This window comes from Candidozyma duobushaemuli (genome assembly GCF_002926085.2).
Source record: "Candidozyma duobushaemuli strain B09383 chromosome Unknown B_B09383, whole genome shotgun sequence".
In the NCBI taxonomy this organism is placed as follows: Eukaryota; Fungi; Ascomycota; class Pichiomycetes; order Serinales; family Metschnikowiaceae; genus Candidozyma; species Candidozyma duobushaemuli.
Window position 1 is genome coordinate 280,627 of NW_020289895.1, and position 27,448 is coordinate 308,074.

Consider the following 27,448-nt stretch of genomic DNA (forward strand, 5'->3'; position numbering starts at 1 on the left):
TAATACCACCAGTAGATCAACATCCTTCTATACCCAGACCTGAACACCATGTCAGCGTACAAATATCTACTAAATATGGAAAATCATGGTCCCATCAATCGGCTTGTTGTGGAATTGACAGAGAAAATCCTGCAGAACGAGGCAATCATCGCTAACATCTCGAGATCCATAGACACGAAGCTCACCCTACCGTTTGAACTGAAACAAGAAGATGCAGTTCCACAAGAAAACGACCCCTTGCGTGCTCTAATAGACAAGAAATACTTGCCGCAAGTTCAGTACGAGACGTTTTCTGAGGTGGAAAATCCTCGACTTCGGCAGCTTCTCATTGACAACAAGGCACTTGCAGACCTACAGAAGATCAAGATTGAGCAGAACAAGCAACTCTACAAAGTTTACACCGACTACGAGCGACTCATTCATATTGTTGTTCTCCCACAGCTCACGAAGATGATATGTGAGTACAATATTGAAAAAATAGCTGATTTGCGGGATAACAAGCTTGAAGAGAAGCTTGCGTTGGATTCGGAGGTCTGGAAATTGTATGGTCAGTACGTGGCAAATCTCGAAAAGATATACGGGATTGTTCAAGCGATGGTTCAGGCGTTGGAGGAGGTGGTAGACCGGAAAGAGGTACAGAGGCTAGAACAGCAGTTGATGATTGTGGAGAAATTGGCAACGGTCGCTCGCAGGCGGCAGCTAAGGCGGCCCGTGGACGGCGTGGTATTATAGTACATGTGTATAAAGATCGTGAGGACCGGCGACACGGTCAGTCCAGGCATGCTTCAGCATATAGGGGGAATAAGGCGGTGCTTGTGGCGTAAAGGTGCGCCCCAGCGTATGGAAGAATGATGCGTTTGGTAGTAATGTAAATAAACGGTGAGGGGTGCGGTGAAATGGCAAGGCACCGACGCGGCGACGAGCTTCAGAGGCCCGACGATATGAGTTAAGAATGGCACCCGGCTCAGGTTCGAAGACATTCACAGAGTGGGCTGATTTCCGGCGGCCTTCTCATTGTTTAGTCATAGAAGTGCAAGCCATTGTCCAAGGGTCTTGGGCAAGACGTTATAGAAACAGACGCAGAGGCTGCCTCAGCCACTCAGCTTCACCTCCGTCGCGAAGACTTACTTTTTGAGCGAAAAAATAAGCCTGCCCTTGGCAGCAGGTACGAGTGCGGCCCAACTTGGCAGGCTGCTCGGCTAGCGCCCCGCAAAATAGCAGAGGCTTCAACAGAACCGAGACAGGCTTCAAATGAAAACACAAAAAGAGGCCCACATGTCTGAGCACGGCAAATGGTTAAGATCCCAAATATGCTTTTGTGACTCTGTGCCCGGACGCCGCGACGCACTGTGATGTACGTCCGTCACCGGGGCCCAGAGCAGCGCTGTCTAATTATTATGTACTAGGCAGCATCGCGCGGACACATTTCGCGGATCAGCATTGCCGAAGCGCCAGGGGCACAGCGGAGGGTGAATAAGGTTTAAAATTTGCTCAACCGTTTGTTGCTGATCGCCGGTTCGGAGGGGGAGATGCCATTTGTTGGGGCCTGGTGTTTGTGCTGAGGCTCTCAAATGGGGCCTGGCTGGAGAGCGCCAATTTCGCGGCCGCAGCTGAAATAAGGCACTATGCGGACAGGCGCAGCGGAACCGTTTGAGGTCTAATTTGCTCAGACACAGCAGGGTGAGCTAAACGACGAATGCATCGATCTGGCAGCAGATTAACACGAGCACCGTGGATCTGCCCGAGTTGGATCTGATCCAGCGCTGAGCTTCAGCATGGGAAGGAAGGGCAATGGGTGGGGAAGGGGAAGCTTCAATTCAGCGAGGGGAAAACATGTGGCGCGGTTTCAGGCCCTGATGGCAGTGCTGGTCGATCGGAAGGTCACTCGCAGGATACAACTTGTCTTGTTTGGGTTGGGCACAAACTGGGCTTCTAGTACGGCGCCTCCGAAGCTGGCCACATAACCGGGGTGCCACCAAATCTCTAGGGTGGCTCCAATTAGCCAGATCTCTAAGTAGCTCAATCTCTAGGACATTCACTTCTCCTCCTCTATCAAGCTGTTGATGGCGACCCGCGAGGGCTTCTCGTCCTTGTTCAACACGTCCTTCAACCACAGCCCCTTGAGCCGAACAGGCGGTAGAGCCGGAGGCAGAAGCAGCTGTGTTTCCAGCTGTGCATCCAGGGACAGCGACGAGGCGGTGCCCGTCAGCTTGTTCTTTCCCGCCACCTGGTTAAACAGCTGGTGGAACAAGGGCGAGAGCGGGCTGACCATCATGGGCGTAAGGTAGGCGAATCTGGAGGAGCCCGGCGCAGGGAGATTCCAGCCAGACGGAGGCACGTTTAGACTGCCGGCCTGGGCAAACGTAGCAGCCGGAGGAGCGGTCCGAAGCGGCGGTTCAGCAGGGGAAGGCCACGCAGGCGTTCGTGCTCGGACGTGAGCATGGTGTCGTCGGAAAAGGCATGGACCAAGGAAAGGGGCCTTGGCCGCGTCTTGGGGTTGAACTTGGGCGGGTCACGGAGGCCCATAGGGGCGTGGTGGGGAGGAGGCGGAGGTGCGTGTTGATGTTGTTGTTGGTGTTGTTGTTGTTGATGATGGGGCACCAGGCCATGGCCAGGATATGGGTAGTAGACGCCGTAGGGCAGCCCCAGGGAGGGAGGCAGCACAAGGGACGCAGCGGGTGGGCCAAGTGGGGCGTGGAGTAGAGGCCCTGGGCCACGGACAGGTGGGAGTGGTTTTGGTTGTGGGGCTGGATGGGAGGGTTCAGTTGCTGGGATGGCGCGTCCTTGCCCTCGGAGCGCTTCTTGATGTAGTTTTCGTAGGCGTGGACGGTCTGCTTGTGCTGCCTGAGGTTGTCCAAGCGGGAGAAGTTTTTGGAGCAGTGGGGCAGGTGAAGGGCCGTTCACCCGTGTGTTTTCGGCGGTGCCTGGCGAGGTGTTCCAGGCGGGTGAAGGACTTGTTGCAGTTTGGGAAGCCCGTGCACTGGAAGACCCTGCCCTTGCTGGGGCGTTTTGGTTTCTTGTCTGTCATGGAATCGGTGGATGGGCCGTTGAGGATCAGTAATATCTGGCAGGCTGGGCCAGTGGGATCGGAGGATCTGGGGAGTTTCCTCGCGTGGTAGAAAAGAGAGAAGCTGGCGGAGCGAGCGGGCGGTATAAGTAAAATAACAAAATAAAAAAAACGCAGCACAATGGCAGCCACCACGGACGAGGGGACGGTGAGTAAGAAAAAAAAAACGAGTAGATGGAGGAAAAAAGCAGCACAACGCAGTCCGACAGCGCGGAGCACAGGGTACGCACAGAAGCCGGTGGGGCACAGGAAATGTCCAGGGCGGCTTGGCCACGACCTCTGTCTGGCGTGCCTGATCGCCCTGTTCCTGAGACTAACGGGCGCGCCCCTGGTCGAGGCCCCAAGTGAATGGGAGGTGAAGAGGTGAAGGGGAGGCGATGAAGAAGTGAATGGGAAGGGGAGGTGAAGGGAGGCAGGAGGCAAAGAAGTTGGGAGGCTAGGGAGCTTTTTTTGGGTTGGACGAGTGAACGAAAGGAGCTGGTGGTATTTGATTGGTGCGATTGGGGATGATGGAATTTTACTGATTGGCAGGCATCGTGGATCGGTGGGGTGACGTTCTGGAGGGAGGCGCCGGGCTTGGGGCGTTGGGGCTGCGATTGTGTCATGGTGCCGGGATACGAGCAAAGCGAGCAGGAGCAGCAGGCAGCAGGGCAGGAAAAGCGGGAACGAGCAGGCGAGGCAGCAGGCGAAAAAAGCCAAAGTTAATCTGGCCTGCCGCACCAGTGCCTCCACCGAACGCTTCGCCAAAAAGGCTACTGCCAAATTTTTTGGAAAATAGCCTCCGCATGCTTGCATTGTAGGGCCAGCCCATTCCACTGGCGTCCTGCAACCGCCCAGGCCCGCTGCTTGGCGGCTTTGTTTGTTGACAAGTCCGGTGCTTGGCTGGAGGTGCTGGCAGGCAGGCAGGCGTCGTGCGACTATGCGCCGTTGCGTCAGACGCCACGAAGCTTTTAGCGAGGGCCACCGTCGAGGCTCTGCTGCCCAAGTTCATTTCCAGTACGGTGGATCAGCAAACACCGAAACAGCAGAGCACCGAAATAGCAAAACACAATAGCAAAACATCAAAACACAATAGCAAAACACCAAAACACAATAGCAAAACACCAAAACACCGAAACACCAAAACAGCAAAACTCCAACGGCACCTTAATGAACTAAGCGCTGCCTATCGATGTCGGCCCCGGCCACGCCCCTGACTGAAATCTCCCGCTTGTCTTTGTACCTCAGGGTCTCTGGCCCGCGCGATTTACCTTGGCGCACCCGCCGGGCTGAATGAGACATGCAAATGCTTCCCACGTTGCATTCCGCTGCCGCCGGCCTTCCGTTTCTTCTTTTTTAATTTGTCTGTTCTTACCTCTTTTCGTTCGTCCCTGCCTTTTTCTGCCGCCCGCTATTGTTTCCATTCCGCTGCCCCTGGCAAGCCGGCGCATCCCTTCTTCTTTCGCTGCGCTTTGTTCTCGCCAGAAGCCGCCTTGTCTTTTTGTTCGCCGCCTCGCTTCCCTGCTGCTGCTCTCCCGCTGTCAACGCACCATTTGCGCCTGAGCCCCGATGGCAGTCGGCGCTGCCGTCTTTGATTTTGCCAGGTTTTGCAAAGTCTGGCCAATATTGGAAACTGCAATGCACTCTTCGATTTGGGTACTCAAAAACGGCTTTGCATTTTGGTTGCCGGCATAACTTCAAATACTCACCGACCTCTGCTGAACCGAGCACCAGTCTAATCTGCTTTGCGCCCCGATAAGCGTCGGCACCGCTGATGTCATCGCAGTTTGACACAAAACGTGCAACGCAATTCGCAGATGACGAAGTGACCGCTCGAAGGCCATGAACCTAAGAATCTTCAAACAAAAACCGCCTGGACTCTCCTCAAACAAAAACCGCTTGGACTCTCCTCAAACGGTTGAAAATCGCCCAGACCGGCTCATCTCTCACCCCAACTCATTCACCAAACTCCCAACCTCTAATTTTTCACTCCACTACGCCCACTACGCCCCGTTCCGCTCTTATCTCTCGGTTGACACCCCTGCTGCACACCGCCCCCTACACCTCGTTCACGTAACATGCATTTCTAGTATAGCAGCTCCGCTGCACTCTTCCCCTAGCAACAACTCGTCGATCCCTGCGGCGCAGAGGTGTCGATGCTAACGTCCACTGTCTCAGCCTGCTGCTGCTGGTCGCCGCTCTCGCTGAACTCCGGCAAGCACAGAGCGATTTTCTTGAATAGGAGCTTCACGTTGTGGTTGGCCTTCGTCGACGTCTCAATGAGAAACTTGCCGCCAATCTGCTTGCAGAACTCCTCGGCCTCCTCCACGCTAACCTGGCGCTTGGAGCTCAAGTCCGACTTGTTGCCCACAATCACCACAATCACGTCGTCGCCACGCTCCATGCGCACGTCGCTGACCCACTTCTCCAACGAACTGAACGATTTTTTGTTGGTGATATCGTAGCACACTACGGCAACGTGGGAATCACGTATATACGATGGAATCAACGACCGGAACCGCTCCTGGCCCGCCGTGTCCCACAACTGCAACCGTACGGTCTTGTTGTCCTCCAAATACATCGTCTTCAGGAGGAAATCTATGCCTATGGTGGCCGCATACTGCTCATCGAAGGTGTCATACATGAACCTGGTGATCAATGACGTCTTGCCGACTGCGTGTTAGTGGATGATGGGGTAGCTGAAGATGCAGAAGGGTCACATACCGCTCTGGTCGCCCAAAAAGACGATCTTGTACTTTCTTAGAATGCCTCTGTCGCTCATGGTGGTAACAAGTATTGCTCGCTGGCACGTCCTGAAGTGTCTTGATGGTGCACGGGTGTGGACCATGCCACCTCCACTTTAAACGGCCAGATGGGGGAAAGAGCAATTTGGGTGATTATCAGCTTTCTCTGCAGCTGTTCATATTTAAATTTTACTTCTCTTTTTTCCACCGAACGTTTTTCGTGTTGTCGGTCTCCACAGTGCTGCTTGTCTGACCGTCCTACACAGTGCGAGCATCAACTACTCTCTTCTCCATGGACGAAGCTGAACTCAACGCTATCAGAGAGGCCAGACTCGCAGAGCTCCAGAAAAACTCTGGCCAGCAGTCTGCAAGGCTGGACGAGAAGATCTCGGTGCTTTCCCAGGTTCTCGAGCCTTCTGCCAGAGAAAGACTTTCTCGTGTGAGAATCGTACGTCCAGATAGGGCCGACGCCGTGGAGCAGTACCTTGTCAAAATGATCTCGATGGGGTCTATTCGCCGGAAGCTTGGCGAGCAGGATATAGTGGAGATTTTGGATCTGCTTTCTCGTGACGAGAAGAAGGCGCTGTCGAGCCAGATAGTGTTTGACCGGAAGCATCTCGACGATGACGACGACGACGACTTCTTTGATTAGCATATGTGTAAATACAGGAACGGTTTGGCCGGGTGTAGGCAGGAGGGCAAGCTGATGGAGTGTTGTGGGGTTGAAGCTACCCTGTTGAAGTGGATTGGAACTGGTGGTTATAGGTTGGAGGGCCACGAAACCCACGGTTATGGACCTAAATGGATCTATTACTACATTGCGCTAACTAGATCTCGCTTTGGACAACTTTTTTGGATACTGGTTTTCTTGAAATCTCTGGAATCTGGGGAAATGCAGATGGATTCCTGGCATCCGCTCAGAGATTGTCGAGGTTTAGGGGCCAGTCTGAGTCGTGAACTTTGACAAATTATCTTCAATGCCTAGGTTGTTGAACTGATCAAATCCTGAGCTCCAAAATAGCCGACACACTGGGGTTCGAATGCTAACAAAAGTGAGACACTCAGCTGCTCGATTGTATGAAACCTTTCACATAAATCTTAGCACAGAGACTTCATTTTACTCATGAATTGACATGATATCAAAAGAAGAAAATTATTGCTTGCAATTGGTGTGTGTGGACCACTACTCATTCGTCGCCAGACCTCGTGTGAGCAATGCGCATATTCGTTACACTCTCCGAGCTAGTAACACTGAGGGCCCACGACTTTTTGCATCACCTGCGAGAAATCTTCAATAAAACCAGAGAATAAAAAAAAAACCGAAAAAAACTATATCCAACTTCTTCGTGACTGTCCAGATCATTAACTATCTTCAACCTGCCATCGCGAATCCCCACAACTTTTCGCAGCCATCACAGTTAACACTTACAGACATGAACCTCAAAAGCATGAAAATCAGATGTTTTTAATACACCTCATCAATTGTGAAAACCACCAATGTAAATCAATTCGACTCGTAGTTCAACCGCCATGTGGTAAATCATCTGCATCTCGAGATCGTGGAAATGGCGATGGCCTGCATGGATCGCTCCACAAGTAAACAAACAACAACTACTACCACCGTCTTTTGTATTATATGTCCGATAAAATCCAGGTCAGCGCCCGAGTCCGTAGAAGGACCCAGGCAGAGGTGACTGCTCAGCTGCCCATTGTTGTGACTGTGCCAGACGACTTCTGCTCCACAGAGGAGCCCTATGTTAGTGTCAACAACACGTCCTTGAACGACAATACAGGTAAAGTGTTCACTCTAGACCAGGTCTACGGAGCCAATGCTGATCAGGAGCTCATATACAGAAACATAGCTCGGCCATTGCTTCAAGATTTCATGGCAGGAATGAATGTGACCATACTAGCATACGGCCTGACAGGATCTGGAAAAACATACACTATGTTGGGAGAGCTAGTCGGGGAGCACGCAGGCATTGTACCTCGAGTCCTACAAGAGATATTTCAAGTTGCCAAAGACGACATCTGTGTCAAACTCTCGTGTGTGGAGTTGTACAAGGAAGAGCTTCATGATCTCATCAATGACGAGCTTGAGTTGAATGCAAAGAAGCCAAAGCTCAGGCTACTAGGTGACAGCTCAAGAGATGGTCGAGGAACCATGATCCAAAACTTGTTCGAATTGGACGTTCTGGATGCTCGTCTGGGCTTCGAGATGCTTCAAAAGTGTTTGGGCAAGCGTAAGATGGGCTCCACCAAACTCAATTCCCGGTCATCTCGTTCCCACACTATATTCACAATCACCTTGCTCAAGACAGTCATGTCACCTTCCGGTCAGGAAGTCGTCAGGCTGTCCAAAATGAACTTGGTAGATCTCGCGGGGTCGGAAGATATCATCAAGTCTGGCGCTACAGACACAGGCGCCAAAGAAGCAGGCCTGATCAACCAGAGTCTTCTTACTCTAGGCAAAGTCATCAGTGCGTTGAGCGAGGGCAGGGAACCTAGACATATACCATATAGAGAGTCCAAGCTCACACGCCTTCTACAGGGCTCAATTGGAGGAAAGACTAAAACGGCCTTGATCGCAACCATTTCGCCGGCAAAGCTGAATGTCATGGAGACCATGCTGACCCTCAATTACGCCTCAAAAGCTAAAAACATCAAAAATATTCCACAGTCTACCGCAGATAGTGAACTCGTGCTCAAACGCACCAAGATTCGTGACATGTCCGCAGAAATATCCCGCCTTAATAGAGACCTTTTGGCCACCAAGGGAAAGGACAACAGTATCAAGATAAGTGTACAAAACTATGAGGATTTTGAAAGGCGCATCGCAGAATTAAGGACTGAGTTGAAAGAAAAAGACACCCAAATCTCGGGATTGAACGCCAAAGTATTGGCCAGAGACAGTGAAATCGAGGAGCTCAAGCTGCTCAATGACAATATACTCAACGAGAGCTCGCAAAGCAGGCTGGACCTTGCGGCGAAAATCGCAGAGCTTCAGAAGACTACGAGAGACTTTATGGTTCTCAAGGACAAGTATAGCTCTCAAAAGGAGCGAGTATCAACTGTGACTGGCACAGGTGTCCTGAGCATAATAAGGGACGTTAACGAAATGATTGCAAACTTGAAGGACATGATGCAAGTTCTGCTGAATGTCAAGGAAATACCTACGGTGGTTCAGACGCATCTTGGTCTCTTCAAAAAGACTCTTGAATCGAGACTAAAAGAAGTCTCGACCAAGGTAGAGAAGGAAACCTCAACGTTCGAGCTGGCTCTTGCAAAGATGGACTTTTCTCTACTTCACAAGGTCACTCAAGAGATGAATGTCTCGCTTCAAATCGAAGAGATTCGATCGAAGAACGAAAGCTTTGCAGAGTACATCGACAAAACCCATTTACTGGAGGAGTCTTCTCTTTACAAAAACTTCGACAGATGCTACAAAGCCCGCATGGCGGAGAACTACAAGGCCCTTAAGGAAACATACATGCAGCAGATGAGTCGAATGCTCGATGGTTTCGTCCAGTCAAGCGCTGAGGCCAACAACGAGGCCATGAAGGAAGGCACACTTGATCTCATGAAGTCAGAGAGAATGCAATTGAGTAAGGAGCACAAGGCCCACGTTCAGCAGAGCTCGCAAAGTTTGGAGACCATTCAAACCAGAACCAACAACGCCACCTCGTCACTCAACTCCTTCAAGGACGTCGCCACGAAGGAGGTACAGGGTGCGTTCTCACGAATGCAGCAGGAAACAAAGCATGTGGTTGATAATGTTTTGGGAGACATCACAAACATGAGCAAAGGACATGCTGACGCCATCGAGAAAGCAACTACGCAAAAGACCCAGGCGGTCTCGGGGACTATCGATAAAAATTATCTGGACTTGTCAAGAGACCTTAGCCATACGGAGAAAAACCTCAAAGTTTTCTATCTGTCGTTGGCTGACCTTCAAAGATCACCCACCCAGTGGAAACGCCCTGCCTCTACTCCGGCTTCCCGGTCTCCCCTGCGACTGCCTGTCAGACTGCCGATGCGTATTCTAAACGGTCAGACCATGATTCCAGATGCTGCTAAACGAAGACGCACAGACCTCTCTCCTTTGCGAAGCGACCAATCTCTTCACAAATCACGAATCCCCCAACTTTAGCTTAATATACACCCAAACCCAAAATCTGGGGAACCAGAATTGCGCACGACCTGCAGCCTGAAACATATTCGAAACGACAGTATATCGCGAGTGAGCTGTTACTTCAATTCACCACTTGTTATACACCAGATTCTTTTCCAATGCCTCTGAAAGGCGCCATTGCAATTGCAGCGTATGGCGGCATTAGCTTCGGCCTTTTTGCTGCTGCCGTGATGTACCTGGCTGCTCATTCAGTGGATTATCTTACATTTGTGTTTGAGCTTACAGAAAGCGTACGACTCCTTGTGCTTCTCAACTTTGTTGTGAGTTTTTTTATTGTGGCAGGATACGTAAGCATTAAGCTTATCTTCCACGAATTGAGGATCATCGAGATCGAGCACATCTCCGAGGAGCTTCCATTTTACTTGATCAACTTGCTTATCATTATGTTCGGTGATAACAACCTCCTCCTTAACATAGTGTGGATCAACCTCACGATCTCGTCCAAGATCTTCCACATCATCTTATTTGACCGACTTGACGCCTATCAGATGAAGATGGTCAACCTGATTCCACATCACATCTCAACATCGAGACAAGTGTTCTACAACTTCGCAACCTACCGTGCCCTGGTTCTACTACAGATGTTCACTGTGACTGATTTGGTGATGGCAAAGTTCCTTGCTTACGATGTCTTCCAAGGCACTGGCTCTGTTGGAAGTCTTTTGTTTGGCATCCAATTTGGTGTACTTGGGATGGAGGCATTTGCGTACTTCGGAAAGCTTGTCCTTCACGTATATGAGCTCATGTTCTACACCATTCCAAACAATCAGACATCCGACCCCGCGGAGGCTGAGAATGAAGTTGACGTGGACATGAGCGAGGAAGAAGACCCCGATGACGAGGATGTGTCAGAGAGAGTGTGGGAGAACAAACCAATCTACACCCAAGCATTTGAGATTTTCGTGGCATTTGCCAAAGGCTGTCTCTACTCGATGTTCATGTACCTTCTTTACGTGTTTGGTAACGTCAACCCTCCCATCACGTTACTTCAAGGCATTGCCGTGTCTGTCCTCCAAGTATACTCCAAATCGAAGAAGCTCCGCAGCTTCTTAGAGCAGAGCAAAAAGCTTGACAGATCACTTCTCAACGCCACCAAGGAAGATTTGGAACTGGGCGACAACCTCTGCATCATCTGTCGTGACAATATGTGGTGTGAAGAGGAGTACTTTGAAGTAAAGAAAAAGGTACTTGGTGCCAGGCGGCGTCCAAAGAAGCTTCGCTGTGGGCACATTTTGCATATGGGATGTCTCAAGGATTGGCTTGAAAGATCGGATAAATGTCCTCTCTGTCGAAACACCGTTTTCGCCACTGCTGCAGAAACTGCTCAGCCTGGAGCTGGCATTACCGCAGAAGAAGCGACGGCGACAGCAACAGCAGAAGCGGTTGTTCCAGAAAGAATCAGGGAAGATGGTGACCAGACGACTCTGGCAGCATCGCCCACTCTGACGGATTACTCTGTCCCTGAAACTACATTTATACCACAGGATTGGGCAGCATTTCCGATTACCACGGGCACTTCGGCAGATACTCGTCAAATAAGGCTTTCTCCAGAATACACTGGCACTCTCTCCGTGAGGAAGCGTGAAAGTACCAGTAACGAGAATGTCGAAATGTTTCGTGCTAGCCCGGATAATTAACACAGGATATAGGATATAGGATCAAGAAATGATTTGGCTAGGAGTGTTATGTAAAACGTTTGTCTATTAATGCAGTTTTCGTGTGATGCAGTGTTGCAATAAGGTCTATGCTGTGTCCTGGAAACTGAAAAATTGAGTTTCTTCAGATGAGTCGTTCGGTGATTCGGGAGCTCTCCTTGCACTGTTAAACCTGGATTGAGCGTCTCCGTATTCAGAAGCTGATGATTGGGATTCGAGACTGTGCTGCTCATTTGGGGAGTCTTCATCCTCGCTTTTGATGCCAGCTCTCTCAGAGGTGTCCTTGTTCGTTTCAGGCGATTCTTCTCCAAACCTCAATGTGTCTGGGATATCATCAAAGTGCTGAGTAGGCAGCTGGATTGTCTGTTCCTCCTCAGTATCCTCAAGAATGCTTCGATCAACACGAAATGGGTCTTTGGTCTGCACAGCGAACTCTCTAAAACGAATACTCATATCAGCATCGCCTTGAGACTCAGTGAAGGTACTCTCAGGCGAGAAATTGGACTGGCGACGAACCGGCTTTCTTTTTGCGCTCATGAAATTTTGAGACTCTGGCGAGTCTGGTTCTGGTGAAAACGGACCTGGAGGTGGTGTTTGCGGGGCTGGCGATGAAAGCTGAGGTCCAACAGGAGTTTGAGCTGCTTCGACACCTGCAAGAAGCTCACAATTGAGCTCATCGAGGATTTCTTCTTTGACAGCTATCGCTAAGTCAGGGTTATCTGGAAGTCTTGGTGTTTCTGGTGGACCTTGCGGAATAGAATCACTGAGTGGTCTATCAAGACCAGACTTATCTGAATGACTTTGCAGCATGGAGTCATTTGCTTGGGCTGGTTCTTCCACATGCTCTGACTCATCGGGACGTGATACTGTAGATGCTCTATCACTAGCCACCGAAGCGTCTTTTTCCAAAGACTCATTTGGCATTTGTCTCTCAGATGTGTCTCTGTCCTGCTGGTTACTATCCAGCGGAGTGGGAGATGCAATATCATTTTGATTTTCGTCTTGATGAGGATCAGCAACTGGTGCCGGGGATGCAATAGGGGATTGTTCATCTTTGATCGAAGGCGCTGGCGAATGACGCAATTCGGATCTTGGTGGCGAATCTGGAGGATTTGAAAACGTATCTGGCTCAGCTGTTTGACGAGCAGAATCTGATGCTTGTGGCGTGCGAGAAGGAGCACTTGGACGAACTGCCAAGGGAACTTTTCTTCTTTTTTCTGGAGGCTCTTTGGTGACCAAGTCGCCTGCTGTAGCTGGAGGTGAGGGTATTCCTTGAGTGGCTCTGGTTTGCTCAACCTCTTTGTTGGAACGCTTCGTGGGCTTTGAACCCGCTTTGGCAACTTGTCTCTTCCTTGGCTTCTTCTTCACGGGCTCCTCGCTCCTCAATTGTATAAACTCATTGTACATGGTACGATCATTGATTCCGTGTTTCCGCAAATGTTTCATAAATTGTTTCGTGGAGCCACCAGAGCTTTTTTGGACTTCCTCCAGGCACTTCAAACAACGAGCGGTTGCTTCATCGTTTTTCGTGAACCAATTCCACACCCATGACTTTCTAGAATTGGACGTTGTGAATCTTGATAAATGTTCCTGAGCAATGGTATGAGGACCCGTTGGTGCTCGTTCGATCTTGCCATGTAGAAAGGAAAATCCAAGGCTTTCTGGAGCCTCTGGAGAAACCGCCTTCTCGGGAATCAAGGTCAGAATGGCGCCCTCCATGTAGCCCTTGACTCTTTTCATTTGGGCGTCGAAGTCCCATTTGGCATACTCAAAGCCGAGCGACTCGCAAGAGGTTATCAGCTCCTCTATTTTTGAGATATTACTCAATACACGGGCCTGGATGGTTTCTTTGGAACCGAGGAGCATCATGTCTTCTGCTAAGTCACCGATATCGGCGTCAACAGGGAAACCTCTGGTGTCAAAATGCACGTATATGTCAGCCAAATGAATGTTCTCACAAAGACAACACAAGGCTTGGATGTAGAAGAAGCCGCCATCAATAGAATACGGTGGAACGAGAAGCAATTCATCTAGAGACTCTCGGAGTTTCACATACTGTTTCTCCACCAAGAGCTGCCAGAGTCCTGCTGCCACATAAGCTGGAGCATGTCTTCTGGAACCAGCACGAAAAACAGGCCCCACACGAGACTGAGTGGTCAAAAGAACACTAGGCAAAACAGGATACACGAGCTCCAACCATTCCAAGAAGCGCCTGCACTTCAAGAGCTCGAGTCTGGAGCCGGTGTTTTGTCTGACCATTTCTTCCTTACGTCTGGTCAAGATTTCGACACCCAAGGGCCAAATAGCACGAAGATCAACGTAGTCAAAGCGGAGAAGGAGCGAAAAGGCCCTGTACGCGAGGTCCCAGTGCTGTCGAAGGATGTTGACATGTAGAAGGTTCAGGAGATTAGTTATATGGCTTTTCACCACAGACTGTCTTTCATCGTGAAGCCCGGGAATTCCATTCCCGCTTTAGTAAGAATGAAGCGATCTCTAGCCCACGAGCGGGCTGTATCCAACCCGCTTTCCCATTTCTTGAGCTTCCTAACAGCATAGAGGGTATCTGGATGAACCTCGTCGTCCATGACCTGCTCTTCCACATCCTCTTCAAGATCTTCAATTTCTTCGCTTTCAGAGTCCGAGTCCAGGCTATCGCTCTCATCGTCGCTATTGTCGCTCTCGACGTCGTTTGTGTTGTTTGTTTCATTGTTGATATCAGCACTAGCGTGTTTCTCCAATTCTGCAGCCTCAGCCAAAAGTTCCTCGATCAAGGGCGTCTCGCCCAGCTTCCCAGAATGCCAAAACTCGTAAGTCTCCTCTGGTAGCGACCGGCTTTTGATGATATCTGATGCACGCCGTAGAAGCTCTTTTCTGGAGGCAGGGTCCAAAACAGACCCACGGAGCCTCTCCACCTCTTCAACGAGGTTTTTCCGGACCTGAAGATCAACAAGACGTTCATATCGAGACCGCTTGAGCCCAGCTTGTCTGTACTTGCTGTGGCGTACGATGTCTTCAAACATGGTCCATGTGCGAGATGAGATGAGTGAGGCTACAAGTGAGGCTACCGTATCGAAATGTGGGGGTGGTGAAAATCTTCAACTTTTTGGGATTTTTGGTTTTGGTTGATGGAGATGGGATGGGTTTCAGGATGGTTATTAGAAAATTGGTTGATATTGCTTCAAGGGTGTTTTGCATGTCTTAGGTTTACCACCAGGGTTCGATGTGGGTGCAAGAAGGTGAGAATGAGGACCGGCGTACATTTCAAAGACCCTAAATATAATTTATCGGTGATTCGTGTTCTTCATTTTTATTGATATCAACATAAATTAATCATTGCCGGTGCCGGAATGGTATTTCCGATATAGAGATTAAAAAAACGATTGGGTAGAATCGTTCAATAGAGCCTCACAACGGTACCCTTATCAACTACTACGACTGCTCTATCCATATCTTTCATCCATTCGATGTAAACATTTCTAAAATTGGAACCCACATTGGGTCAGCCATTGGCAGTATTTACTAACCCCCTACACTGATGTAACAACTCTTAACTATTGTCATGTTGTACAGTCTATTTACAAGAGGCAATTGTACGCTTAGAACATACCTGGCATGCCACCCATGCCACCCATGCCGCCGCCGCCCATGCCGCCGGCTGGTGGAGGACCCTTAGGCTCTGGGGCATCGGTGATGGCACACTCGGTGGTGGCCAAAAGGGAGGCGACACCAGAAGCGTCAACCAATCCGTTCTTGACAACCTTGAATGGGTCAATGATACCAGAGGCAATCATGTCGGTGAACTCGCTCTTAGAAGAGTCGTAACCCTTGTTGAACTCAGGCTCGTCGTAGATCTTGCCAACAATAACGGCACCCTCTTCACCGGCGTTTTGGATGATTCTCTTGGCAGGCTTGAGGATGGCGGATCTGATGATCTCAACACCCAACTTCTGGTCAAAGTTGGCGGCCTTCTCCTTGACCTCGTCCAAGATTCTGGAAGCCTTGATCAAGGCAGTACCACCACCGGGCAAGATACCTTCCTGGACAGCGGCTCTGGTGGCGTTCAAAGCATCGTCGTATCTGTCCTTCTTCTCACTAACCTCAACCTCAGAGGTACCACCAACCTTGACGACAGCAACACCGCCAGACAACTTGGCCAAACGCTCCTGCAACTTCTCCCTCTCGTACTCAGAGGTCTGAGTGTCGTCAACAGAGTTTCTGATTTGCTCACATCTGGCCTGGATGTTCTCCTTGAGACCCTCACCGTTCAAGATGACGGTGTCCTCCTTGGTGATGGTGATGGAGCCGGCAGAGCCCAACTGCTCAACAGTAGCGCTCTCAGGCTTGAGGTCCAACTCCTCGGTAAACACGGTACCACCGGAAAGAATGGCAATGTCACCCAAGGTGTTCTTTCTGTTGTCACCAAATCCTGGGGCCTTGACAGCACAGACCTGGACCTGACCTCTCAACTTGTTCAAGATACAGGCGGCAAGAGCCTCACCGTCAATGTCTTCAGCCAAAATCAAAAGAGGTCTTCTGGTCTGGTTGGCCAATTCAAGAGAAGGCAAAATGTCCTGGATAGAGGAAAGCTTCTTCTCAGACAAGAGAATCAAGGGGTTCTCAAACTCAACCTTGCCGCTCTTGGCGTTGGTGATGAAGTATGGAGAGATGTAACCACGGTCAAACTTCATACCCTCAGTCACCTCCAACTCGTCCTCCAAGGTCTTACCCTCCTTGACGGTGATAACACCCTCTTTGCCAACCTTTTCCATGGCAGAAGCCAACAAGTTACCGATGTGGGCGTCACCGTTGGCGGAGATAGTGGCCACCTGGGCAATCTCTTCAGAGGTGGTGATCTCCTTCTTGTTCAGCTGCAAGAACTCAACCACAGCCTCAACGGCAGCCTGTGTACCTCTACGCAAGTCCATAGGGTTGCAGCCAGCGGCCACGTTCTTCACGGACTCGGTGAAGATGGATCTGCCCAAAACGGTGGCAGAGGTAGTACCATCACCAGCCAGCTCGTTGGTCTTGGAGGCAACCTCCTGCAACAACTTGGCGCCCATGTCCTCAAATTTGTCCTTGAGGGTGATGGACTTGGCAACGGTGACACCATCCTTAGTGATCTTGGGAGAACCGAACTGCTGCTCAATGAGCACGTTTCTACCCTTTGGACCCAAAGTCACGGAAACAGCGTCGGCCAAGGTGTTCACACCCTTGAGAAGGGCGGCTCTACCTTCAACGCCGAACTTCAACTCCTTGTGCGAGAGGTGACGCACAAATGCTCTAGTGCTGGGGATTCTGGATCTCAACATTTGGTGGTTCTTGGATCTGGGGGAAATGCGCTGCTTATATAGTGGCCGAAAATTTTCGAGAAGGTTCTGTGCACTCCGCACCCCGATTTTTCACCGGGAAGCCAGCATATCATGGTGTTCAATTGGTTAAGTTATGGAATGTTATTGAATAAGGAGTTTCTAAAAAAGGTTCGTCATGGTGAAGAAGTGCTCAGACACTGAAAGTTTGTACTGTGCATTGCATGTTGATGATCGGTGTGGAGACTCCGATGCAGAATGGGTGCAAATTTGAGTCACTTTCGGAAAAGTACAGAATCAGCAAGAAAGCCCTCAATTGATGAGGTGTAGCATTACTGAGAGAGGTTAACTCTTATCCATCCTACCATGAGGTTTCTAAAATAACGTGAGCATAATCGGTACCCCCAGAATGTGTTGGGGAGAATCTTGGAGTTTGAATCGACTCTTGAATCCGTAATTTACGAATATTGACATTACGGTCTGTTCATCAATTTAGAATGGTCTACAAGATTCAAAAAAGTCTTCAAATTCTTTGTGGTATGTAACACTCCTCAATGCACCACTTGTTGAAACCTCAATTCTAGCATATAAGCGAACTTGAACTAGATGCTACTGAACCATCATCTCTATAGAAATCATGTTTTAGATGGAAACTCTTGTTGTACCGCATTTGAGAAAAATGGCACTGTAAACGCATAACATTGTGATTGCCGCTTGACAGGTTTGACACATTTCTCAGATTTCCCGCACCACTCTTCAACTATAATAAGCTTTTATTTTTAATCACATACTTGAACAGTGGGGTGTTCGGTTTCAGTGACGTTGAGAACATTTACAAGTTAAACTTTCTCGTGTTACTGGAGAACTAAATTGGTCTACGCTTCCTACCTAGATTCACGTCAAACCAAAAGTACATTATACATAACCATCAGTGTCGCTCACACCATCGTGCAAGCTTGCCTATGCAACAGCGTACTTCTCGTCGAAAAGCTTATCCCAATTAAACTGATCCGTGGGGGCCTCAAACTCTTCTCCTGTGTTGCTGAACAAAGTATTCATCATTTGACCAATATTATCGCTAGATGATGGGCGGTCTGTTTGAAACTCGTTGAAGCCAAGCGTGTCTGGTAATGGCTGGGTCATGGCCTCGTAAAAATTGATGTTCTGTTGCAAGTTACCTTCTTGTGGTAAAGCGTCACCCATGGTGTAATTCTCAAATTGAGAAGGAACAGAACTTCTGCTTGTGAATCTATTGCTCTGCAGATCTGACGTTTCCTTGTCTATTATGGTACCCTGGTACAGAGGCACAGATGCAAGTGACGGCTCACCAGACATGGTAGGGATCGACTGTGGCACGCTATATGCGCCATGTGGCGTGCTTTGAACCTCACCAACCTGGGGTGGCATCTGGCCATACGTCATGGGTGTCACTTGTGGAGGATTGTGCTGTGGGTGCGGTTGATTAGGTGGTCTTGGTGGATGAGATTCTGGAGCTGGCATATTGTGTGGCGGAGCTTGGTGATGCATGGGGCCTTGTGGCATGCCAAAAGGTCCAAATCCATGGGCAGGTGGTTGGAAAAAGGGTGGTCCCATCTGCGCATTGTCAAACTGAACCCGCTCCATCATTTGAAGTGGAGGCTGTTGTTGATATGGAGGAGCTTGGAAAGGTGGAGGCGGAGCAAGGTTCTGGTTGGGATCAACATAGTCGGGTCTGCTTTCGTTCTTGACCTTCTTATCAAAGGGCAGATTAGAATCACTTCCCGAAGTGATGCCGTAGGCTGAACCTGGGGTCTCTGCGTGTTCTGAACCTGTCAGAAGAGAATGTGGTGATGCTTCGTCTATACTTTCCTTGAGTTGCTTCATCTCGTAGGCTTCCTCTGATGGAGCCAGTTTCACCGCAGGTAAATCTGTGCGAGAAGATCTCCATTCATTGTATCTTTCCAAGAGACGCTCCATAGCGTTGAACTTACACTTGTACTTTCTGGCACTCACACCATTGAGGTATCTTGTGTAAGCCTTCAAATGCTTCTCCATGTACAAGTAGCTGTTAGGGTGATCCATAATCAAAGTGACCACAACATGTGACAAGAGCGTAATCATACAGATATCCAAGGTAGCCCAGTGGTACGGATCAGATTGTTCATAACGCACGAACTTCATTAATTCGAGAGGGTGAAGCTGCTGAGCTCTCGCCTCTCTTTCCATACGCTCAAGACGCAGGCAGACAATCAAATGCACCTCCTTGGACATTTCCTCGATGATATAGCCCGCAGAGTACTGGCGTGGAACATGCAAGAAAGGCTTGTTGATAAAAAGAAGGATATACCAGTACAAGAACTTGAGGTTATGATTTTGATATGCCAAATCGTCCAGCGCTTTGAGCAGTGCGTACAGCCAGTGAGAAGCAGGATCAAGATCCGACTTCCACTTCAAGATCTTCACATTAAACATCTTGGACCGGTTGAATTTCAACAAGTAGTTGATTCGGGGGTCTTTGTTGAACAGGATTGGTTCGTAAGTAGCCTTATGCATTGGTCTTGTGAGTTCCAATAGCAGCACAATATCACGAATATTGTGAAAGTTGGCATCGTCTTCTTCAGGCAATCGCGTAACGGGCACATTGTTCTGTGTGATGGTGTTCGGCCTTCCGACTGCCATGCAAATGTATGAGTCAATGAGCATGAAGCCAAATAAAAGACGGTTCTTTCTGGGACATAAATCAGGCCCGTCATTGTGGTGGAAGCCCAAATCAAAGCCCATTCGCATAGCTGACCCAGAAAGCTGCCAGCCACTAGTCACCTTGCCGAGAGAGAACTCATGAGCTGCCAAAAGCATGTAAGCTTGCGCCAACGGTATCAGCAGCTTCACCTCCGTGGGATATACCTTGCTCAACGCCAAAAGCTTGTACGCATCGGCAGCCTCGTAAGAAAGCAGTTCGGAGTTGGCACAAATTGCATAAAGAAGTTCCTCCGAAACGTGAGGGCTATTAAAAACGTTGCCCTTGTGAAGGTCTGCCAAAATAGCGCTTTTATCGAGATAGTAGGAGTTCAGCAGCGGCCACTGGTGGGTGAAGAAATTGACCACCACGCTCTTGATGAAGTCGTAGTTAGTGTGCACCGTTTCCAAGCCAGTGAGGACTTGTTCTGGCGGCAGCCCTTTCAGCAGTTCGGGCGTGGTGTACTCGCCGAAATGGTAGATGGATCCTGGGCCGTAGTAGTTTTCTTCGTCATCAAGATGGGCACGTTCGTTTTCGACGCTAACCTCACTCAGCTGGATGGAGGCCATTTCTTCCAGCAACTGGTGCAATGGTTTGGGCAGAGCCGTGACAGGGAAAGTCGATTCCAAAGAAGACAATTTGGCTGCCAAGGCGTCCTTGTCGCCACGCAACAGCACCAACTCGTTAAGAATGTTTTCGTAGATTTCAGCATTCGTTTCCAAGGACTTAATGTACACCAAGGAGAACCGCTGGCTGCGTCTGTCCGTTGGGGAGTATTCACAGACAATGTTTCGCTTCTGGCAGTTCAGACACGGCAGTTCGCCGTCACACTTGCGTTTGAGTTTTCGGCAGTGGACACATGAGATCTTTCTGTTTTTCTTTGCTTGGACGTTCATGATGAGATGGAGGAAGTTCTTTAATACGGGATGTTCTGTAGGAAGGGCAACTGTTGCTCAGGGAAACGCTTGGTGTTCTTTGAGGCTAGGAGTACTGGAATGTTTTGGTAGCTGGAAGGGAAAATTCTAGGGAGCTTTAGGACAATAAGTTCGAGTGGATGTTTTGTTTGGATGATGTTTCCAGGCCTGTGACCAAAAACGTCCTTCAGTTTCTAGAGGAGGCACTGGCAGGGTGGTGCCTGACTTTAAGGACAAGGCCGATATTCCGATGGATAAGCCGACCTGGCGTTTTTGCGGTGGGAAGAGATAGCTTCTTGGGAGATTAGAAACAGGCCTGATACGTCTGAAGACCTGAAAGCTTCACTGGTATGAAAAAAGAAGTGTTGCGTATATCACTAAGCCGCTGGGCAGAGGGTGAAGAGCACGCAGGGCTAAGGTTGGAATGATGCCTGCGGCAGTGCACTTCGCACAGGAACCCCACCTGAGCAATTCGTCCAAATTTAAGAAATTGAAGTTTTTGATGACACTTTGGTGCCAAAAGTGGGCTTTCTGAACACAGGGGTGTTTTCAGAATCCCCGTAGCTGCTCTGGTTCGTGAGATAATTGGATATTGGTGCGGCTTCCCCATGCGCCGCTCTGCAAGCAGGTGTTCCAGAAATGGCTGCAACACAGTCCGTCGAGGCATGAATCTACAAGACTACTGTGATTTGAAATTAGCCAGACAAACCGCCGTTCAGAAGATCGAGGCCTGGTTGCCTCGAGGCAGGCGTTGTGAGCGTGTGGTAGCAACTGGGTTGGAAGAGCTGGGTTTGCGCAATGGTTGGAAGAAATGGCCGGCTTGAGCGTCATTGGCTAGAATAGTCAGGGTCATGTCAACGCAGTCAAAATGACGTCTTCAGAGTCGGGGAATTCACACAAGCCCTTAACGCCCTTAAGGGGCGAAAAGCATCTGGGAAATGTGGCGTAGTCGTCTGTGGCATAGGAGGCTGATGTGGAGTACGGGAGCTTTCACCATGTCTGTTTAGCAGCCATATGACCCATGGGGACTGTGTATAGGTTTTTTCTACATTTCAGGGTGTTTTTCTGGAGGCTTCTGACGATATTTATCTACAACTTCTTCTGCGACAGGTTCTTGCGTGAAGCCGCAGGGAAGGTACCAGCCACAAGTGGCGAAGGCGGTTTTTACGTGGAACGAAGGTTTTTCAACTTGTCGAGCCTCTGTGTAGTATCTGCGCTTTCGAAAGATCACAATGGTTGTTTTACGAAATAATGAAAGCCGACTATTGGATTGGAAGACGCTGTTCAAGGCACCCTGATGAAGTCAGCAGCAGAACCGGTCATTCCCGTTGAGTAACACCAATTTTAGACTTTCTGATTGGTGGCTTCTCCCTGACAGCTCCTGCGTCTTGCCCGTATGGTTTGGAGAAGTGCGCTCGGGAAGCTTGCTCAAGTGGGACATACATAGGACCCTTGAGAGGGGCACAAGCACAAATAAGATTTGGGAACCAGGGAATCCTGCGGCGGCTGTTCCGGGGTTTTCCGGCAGAGTGCTAGTCGGTTGTAGGTGGAGATGGAATGTTGAATCTGATTGGTGGGGGCCAGGGCGGTAGTGTTCCTTGAAGCAAAACCACAAAGTTCCTTGAAGCAAAACCACAAATTGACTGATTGTGGATCTTATTGGTTTTCTTCTCCTTTGTTTGTATATGTCACTAGGCTCACTTTCTTCAAGACATCCTTGTTAAGCCGACGGTAGCTGCGAATCACGAAAATGGCCCGGTTACCACGCACAGCATTTCAGTAAAAACGACATGTATATCAGAAAACACTCTCAATTGTCCGATTGAATCCTCTCGTTCAAAAGTATCACCCACGTATTGCCCGTTCAAATCCTGACCCAGTAGTACAACCCGCACTATCATCATCGCACAATACTACTACCCTGATAACCCAATTCTCACCAACACACTCGTTTCATGGATAGCGACGGCTTTGTGCCCATATTGGCCATCTTCTATGCCGTCTTCCACCCCACTGAAGGTACAAAGATTGTGCACCAGGTTCCTGAAACAGCCATCTCCCTGGCAGCCAATTCCACAGGTGCTTCCCTTTTCAACTTCGACACTGTGAAAAACTACGTCATTCCCAAGCCCCAGTTATGCAATAAGCTCATCTCCTTCAAGATCGAAAACCTCCAGGTCTTGGGGTACCCGGTCAACATCGAAGGAAGCCGGTACCTGAGAAACTCCTTCAACTTCAACTTCTGCTTTGTTTTTCCTTACAATTCCGATACGACGCCGTACGAACTGGCTATTCAGCGAATGGGCAGCATGTTTCGGGCCTTGGAGGAGCAGTCCTTCATGCTTAGCAAGCTTGACAAGGAAATGATGTTCTTCAGCGATAAGGCAGCACCTTCAACCGAGAAAACGCAATTCACGCCGGGCCAAGGAAAAGTGAAAAAGTTCACACTTCTGTCAATTGAATCCCTTATACACCAGATCTTCCAGGACCTCAACAATTACTCAGAATGTTGCATACCCATAGACACTTCCAACAGTGTGGACATCAAGCTTTTCCCTGTTCTACCGCCACCGGTGAACATAAAGGCATTTCAGGTGCCCCTCATGACTGTGAGATTACACTCGCTTATAGACGTCAATTGGGATCCCACAATGGTGAAGATTCTTCCGTTCATCAACGGACTCAACTCAGTAAAACGTATTTCCGAGTTGGCCGACGCAGACTACCTTTTGACGAAACAGTGTATCCAACATTTGATGCACTACAGGTGTCTTACCATCGTCGACATTTTCCAGTTCAGAAACGTCTACGCACCGACCAACAATATTGGTAACTTCCTTACAGCTCCGGGCATGGCAGAGGAATGCCAGGCATACGTTATCAAAATCCCCGATTCGGAGGATCTGGTAGTTGCAACGCCGCTGGTATCGGCCACTCCAGCCACTCCAGGTACCCCACGGTTTGAATCAGAAGGAAGCAAGAGTCTTGAGCCCACATCAGCATCGCCCAGCACATACTTCAAAGGCCCCAAAGGGCGAATCCACACGCTGTCTCGTCCTATTCACATTCCCTCGAAATCTACGCTTTTTTATCTCTACCGCCTGTTGAACCAGGGTCAGACAATCAAAGAGTGGTACATCCAGCACCAAAAGGCGTTGGAAAACATAGACGTCAGAAGATTTATAAACTTTGGCGTCGTTCGGGGTCTCATCTACAGACTGCACTCGTATACAATATTACAATCCGTGACGAAATTTTTCGAGAATGAAAAGTCTAACCAGGATCCATTAAATGAGTTAGTGAAGAGCCACGAGAGCCAACTAAGGCGAGCAGCAAAACAACGTGCAATGTCTCACGCAAGCTCCAATCAGGAATTGGGGCTTCTCCGGAGCTCAGTTAATGAAAGCAATCTTAAAACTGGAAGAAAAAGCAGGACGGTGAGTTTCCACTACCAGGTTGAGAGGTTCGGCCACAGCGACGATACGCTCTCGTCAGATCTGGAGGTTTTCGAAAGTGATTCAGATGATTCAGACGACGAGGATCCACGTGAGCGGACTAGCCGCCAAAGTAGGTCTGACGATTCCGAAACTGAATCATCTGACGAAGAGGACGAAAACAAGGAGGAGCTTATTAAAGTGATCAAGCTCGTGAAGGGCGTTCAACACATGGATCTGATTTGCACAGAATTGCAGAAGCCGAGGTCTGAAGTCGAGAAGCTTCTCGATCATTTAGGCGCTCACTTTGCCATCAACTCATGAGGTCATGCAAGCGAAACTGCGAAACCCTTTAACCGACCCGAAATGCCGGTCAAGCCCGACAAATCTGCTTTGTTGAATTGAAAATAGTTCAACTTCACGAAGTTATTGCTATTCCACTGTGCTTTACTGAGGCCATCTGTTGATGTGACAAGGAGGCGGCGCGGCCGGGTAACCCTCTCCACAATCGCGCGCCTTATGTTATGATAGCGAGCAAAAAGTAAACAACCTCCCGCTTGTTACTACATTCTTTTACATTAACATCACCAATTGTCCTAATGTCGGGAAAAGGAAAAGTCCACGGAGGCAAGGGCAAGTCTGCCGAGAGCAGCAAAGTGACCAGCTCCCACTCGGCAAGAGCCGGGTTGCAATTCCCCGTGGGAAGAATCAAGAGATACTTGAAGAGAAACGCCCAGAACAAGATCAGAATCGGTTCCAAGTCTGCCATCTACTTGACCGCCGTGTTGGAGTACTTGACTGCTGAGGTTTTGGAGTTGGCAGGTAACGCTGCCAAGGACTTGAAGGTCAAGAGAATCACCCCTAGACACTTGCAGTTGGCCATTAGAGGTGACGAGGAGTTGGATAACTTGATTAAGGCTACCATTGCTTACGGTGGTGTGTTGCCCCACATCAACAAGGCGTTGTTGTTGAAGGTGGAGAAGAAGAAGGGCAAATAAGCGGCCGTTGGCGCTCTGTACAATATATGAATGTATATTAATTGTGATCTTACAGTATTTTGGTGTTGATTTCGATGTAGCCTGTCATCTATGCAATTCTATTTACATGCTTTGGTTCGGATGCTTCCCGTCGGGAAGCCTCCACCCGTTTTGCTGTTTCATCAGCGGCTGCTTTAGTGGCCTCCTGCAAGTGATCGATTTCTTTCGATAGCAATTTAAGCAAACTCTTCACCTCTTCAATGTCGTCTTGAAGTTCGCTGATGTCGTTCTTCACATTACGCTTTTCAGCAGCCAGCTTCCGTCTCGATCGATACGACTCATAAAATATAAGCAGTCCCGCCACAGTGAATATGAATGTTTCCAGAAGGAAATTGGCCCCGCTGTCGATGGCCTTTTTGTCGTTCAAGGGACGCACTTTGATTTTGTTTTCTCCCAAGAGCTTCATCCGCAACCTCACATCGGTCGAGTGAACCGTCTGGGCTATTCTGATGCAAGCATTTCGAAAGCCTTCGTTGTTTTTCGCCTGCGCCTTGAGTCCGTTGGCTATAGGCTTTGCCACCGTCCGGACAAGGAGCGACGTCACCTTGAGCGCTATTCCGCTCATGATGAAGAATAGTGGTTGTTGATGTGAGCTGGTCTGGGTACAGGCCGGTGGCGGTTCGTGGTGGATGGGGGTGGTTTTCTAGTCTTGGAGATGATGGGGGTTTCGGGAACTGACTGATGTAAAAATTGAGAAAAAAGAGTTTTGGGGGATTATTTTTGTTCAAGGTGGTGGTTTTGTGGTTTTGTAGTTTTGTAGTTTTGTAGTTTTCGTAGGTGATTGGTTTTTCGCAGCCATAATTGGGAAGTAGTTGATGGGTGTTGGGTGAGGGCCTTGGTGGTGGATGGAGGCGAAGGACAGAAAGGAGAGGAATACACACTGATATGAATGAGACCAAGTTTGGTTTGATCCAAGAAATGGATAGAGAGGGTATTGTTGGTTAAAAATTGGGGTATAGTTTCAGGGTGTCTTGGGAGATCACGTCAAGTGCTTATCTAGTGGAGATCGTAGCCAAGGGGGAAGTGGATACTAATATTGCGTTTGAAGATTCACAGGCCAAATGGGCAAAGAGTGAGTATAGCGTTGTCATTGTTGAGACTGGCTGCCACCGGTTGGTTACTTACCAGACCCATAGCTATGTGCTCCATAGAGGCCATGACAGGCGATGGATTGCAATACCATCAAAAACTATAAATCTCTTCATCCAGTGCAGCAAGCCCATGACTCCCGTTGGAGTTGGAAGAAGTTGAGGCTCCGTTGTTCTGACGAAATCAGATCCCAGGTTTACGAGTGCCTCGCTATGATCCTAGAAGCTAACGATACTCAACATGCCCACATGTCCATGGGCATACGTACCTTCCAACGAGCTCAGCTTTCTCGCACTGGGTCAATATACTCCTACAAAAGAATCCATCACTGGGCCAGAACCAGTCGATACCCAAGCTAGGTGCATTTTGCACCCATTTTTGGCCCACTCTCATGAAAGGCCGATGGTCTGAATACCACCAGGATGTGGCATTCCCAAATGGTGGGTCCTCCTCATGCCCTGGACCACGACCTTCTCCCTCTTGCAACCCTCCCCACCATCAGCCTACAAGTCAAACTTCGTGCCCTCGACCGCTTCAAAACCCAGCCTTAACCACCAGGTCCCGGTCTTAACCACCAGGTGCAACTCTACAAAACGGCTAAGCACTGCAAAGCCCGGCGGACAATGGCGAGGTGCCGGTGTTAGCCAGTGTGAACAAGGTTACGTGGATCTGCAGAGGCCGGGTCGAGCGGAATCTTTGCAGCCAGGTGACTAGCCTGGTGCACAAATTGCAAAGCCAGATGCAAAATGCAAAGGGCCAGATGCAAAATAACAAGAGACGCAATATTGCACAGCCAATGCCCGATGCAAAGTTGCATCCGGTTGACCACCACAAATCCCAAAAAGATTAAGCCTGGTTCACCCGCTAGCACTGACGTAACGCCCTTGGCACGGAGGTACTATGGCACCCCCACCACCCCCACCGCACTGAGGGTGAGTGAGGGTGAGTGAGGGTCGAGACGAGGCGAGAAGCCAATGGGGCAAAAAGCGAAAAGAAAAAGAGCAGAACAAAACCGGATCAAGAAAATTTCGTCGAGAAGTCGAAAAACGAGATCCTCAAAAAAGGGGGCCCGAAAGCCTCGTGAGGTTGCAGCCACGGCTGGGGGTCGGTGTTACAGCCTCCTGACTCGGGAGCTTTGTGCTGCGCTTTTTGGGCAGTTGGGTTCGGTGTTAGCTCGTCCGGCCCGCTCCGCCCCTCCGCCGCCCAACCTTCCTTAATTATGAAAAACTCTTTTTTTCTTTTCTCCTATGCACTTGCCCTTTTAGGTTTTGCTTTGCTTTTCGTACCGCACTGCTTCAATCCGCCTGCCCACTCG

The 27,448-nt window shown here is 49.4% G+C and overlaps 11 protein-coding genes across 11 annotated transcripts; 6 read left to right on the forward strand and 5 right to left on the reverse strand. All coding sequences in view use genetic code 12, as the record gives it.

Annotated features, from left to right (window-relative positions):
* Positions 1 to 48: 48 nt before the first annotated feature.
* CXQ87_001643 (uncharacterized protein) lies at positions 49 to 732 on the forward strand (the record flags this gene model as incomplete). The annotated part of the gene is made up of 1 exon (XM_025480177.1): positions 49 to 732. One exon carries the CDS (start codon positions 49 to 51, stop codon positions 730 to 732), a length of 684 nt encoding a protein of 227 aa, XP_025334477.1.
* Positions 733 to 2,035: 1,303 nt separating this feature from the next.
* Positions 2,036 to 5,828, reverse strand: CXQ87_001644 (Rab family GTPase; the record flags this gene model as incomplete). Its single annotated transcript, XM_025480178.1, has 4 exons — positions 2,036 to 2,427; positions 2,672 to 2,840; positions 5,211 to 5,719; positions 5,771 to 5,828. 4 exons carry the CDS (start codon positions 5,826 to 5,828, stop codon positions 2,036 to 2,038), a joined length of 1,128 nt encoding a protein of 375 aa, XP_025334478.1.
* Positions 5,829 to 6,082: 254 nt separating this feature from the next.
* On the forward strand, positions 6,083 to 6,442 carry CXQ87_001645 (uncharacterized protein; the record flags this gene model as incomplete). The annotated part of the gene is made up of 1 exon (XM_025480179.1): positions 6,083 to 6,442. One exon carries the CDS (start codon positions 6,083 to 6,085, stop codon positions 6,440 to 6,442), a length of 360 nt encoding a protein of 119 aa, XP_025334479.1.
* A 984-nt stretch (positions 6,443 to 7,426) lies between these two features.
* Positions 7,427 to 9,940, forward strand: KIP1 (Kip1p; the record flags this gene model as incomplete). Its single annotated transcript, XM_025480180.1, has 1 exon — positions 7,427 to 9,940. The coding sequence occupies one exon, from the start codon at positions 7,427 to 7,429 to the stop codon at positions 9,938 to 9,940; it is 2,514 nt and encodes an 837-aa protein (XP_025334480.1).
* Positions 9,941 to 10,080: 140 nt separating this feature from the next.
* Positions 10,081 to 11,619, forward strand: CXQ87_001647 (E3 ubiquitin-protein ligase; the record flags this gene model as incomplete). The annotated part of the gene is made up of 1 exon (XM_025480181.1): positions 10,081 to 11,619. The coding sequence occupies one exon, from the start codon at positions 10,081 to 10,083 to the stop codon at positions 11,617 to 11,619; it is 1,539 nt and encodes a 512-aa protein (XP_025334481.1).
* Positions 11,620 to 11,724: 105 nt separating this feature from the next.
* Positions 11,725 to 14,657, reverse strand: RRN11 (Rrn11p; the record flags this gene model as incomplete). Its single annotated transcript, XM_025480182.1, has 2 exons — positions 11,725 to 14,107; positions 14,140 to 14,657. 2 exons carry the CDS (start codon positions 14,655 to 14,657, stop codon positions 11,725 to 11,727), a joined length of 2,901 nt encoding a protein of 966 aa, XP_025334482.1.
* Positions 14,658 to 15,233: 576 nt separating this feature from the next.
* Positions 15,234 to 16,946, reverse strand: HSP60 (chaperone ATPase; the record flags this gene model as incomplete). Its single annotated transcript, XM_025480183.1, has 1 exon — positions 15,234 to 16,946. The coding sequence occupies one exon, from the start codon at positions 16,944 to 16,946 to the stop codon at positions 15,234 to 15,236; it is 1,713 nt and encodes a 570-aa protein (XP_025334483.1).
* Positions 16,947 to 17,903: 957 nt separating this feature from the next.
* On the reverse strand, positions 17,904 to 20,555 carry CXQ87_001650 (uncharacterized protein; the record flags this gene model as incomplete). The annotated part of the gene is made up of 1 exon (XM_025480184.1): positions 17,904 to 20,555. One exon carries the CDS (start codon positions 20,553 to 20,555, stop codon positions 17,904 to 17,906), a length of 2,652 nt encoding a protein of 883 aa, XP_025334484.1.
* A 1,973-nt stretch (positions 20,556 to 22,528) lies between these two features.
* NPR2 (nitrogen permease regulating protein) lies at positions 22,529 to 24,331 on the forward strand (the record flags this gene model as incomplete). The annotated part of the gene is made up of 1 exon (XM_025480185.1): positions 22,529 to 24,331. The coding sequence occupies one exon, from the start codon at positions 22,529 to 22,531 to the stop codon at positions 24,329 to 24,331; it is 1,803 nt and encodes a 600-aa protein (XP_025334485.1).
* Positions 24,332 to 24,606: 275 nt separating this feature from the next.
* HTA3 (histone H2AZ) lies at positions 24,607 to 25,005 on the forward strand (the record flags this gene model as incomplete). Its single annotated transcript, XM_025480186.1, has 1 exon — positions 24,607 to 25,005. The coding sequence occupies one exon, from the start codon at positions 24,607 to 24,609 to the stop codon at positions 25,003 to 25,005; it is 399 nt and encodes a 132-aa protein (XP_025334486.1).
* An 88-nt stretch (positions 25,006 to 25,093) lies between these two features.
* On the reverse strand, positions 25,094 to 25,609 carry CXQ87_001653 (uncharacterized protein; the record flags this gene model as incomplete). The annotated part of the gene is made up of 1 exon (XM_025480187.1): positions 25,094 to 25,609. The coding sequence occupies one exon, from the start codon at positions 25,607 to 25,609 to the stop codon at positions 25,094 to 25,096; it is 516 nt and encodes a 171-aa protein (XP_025334487.1).
* Between the last annotated feature and the right edge of the window lie 1,839 nt (positions 25,610 to 27,448).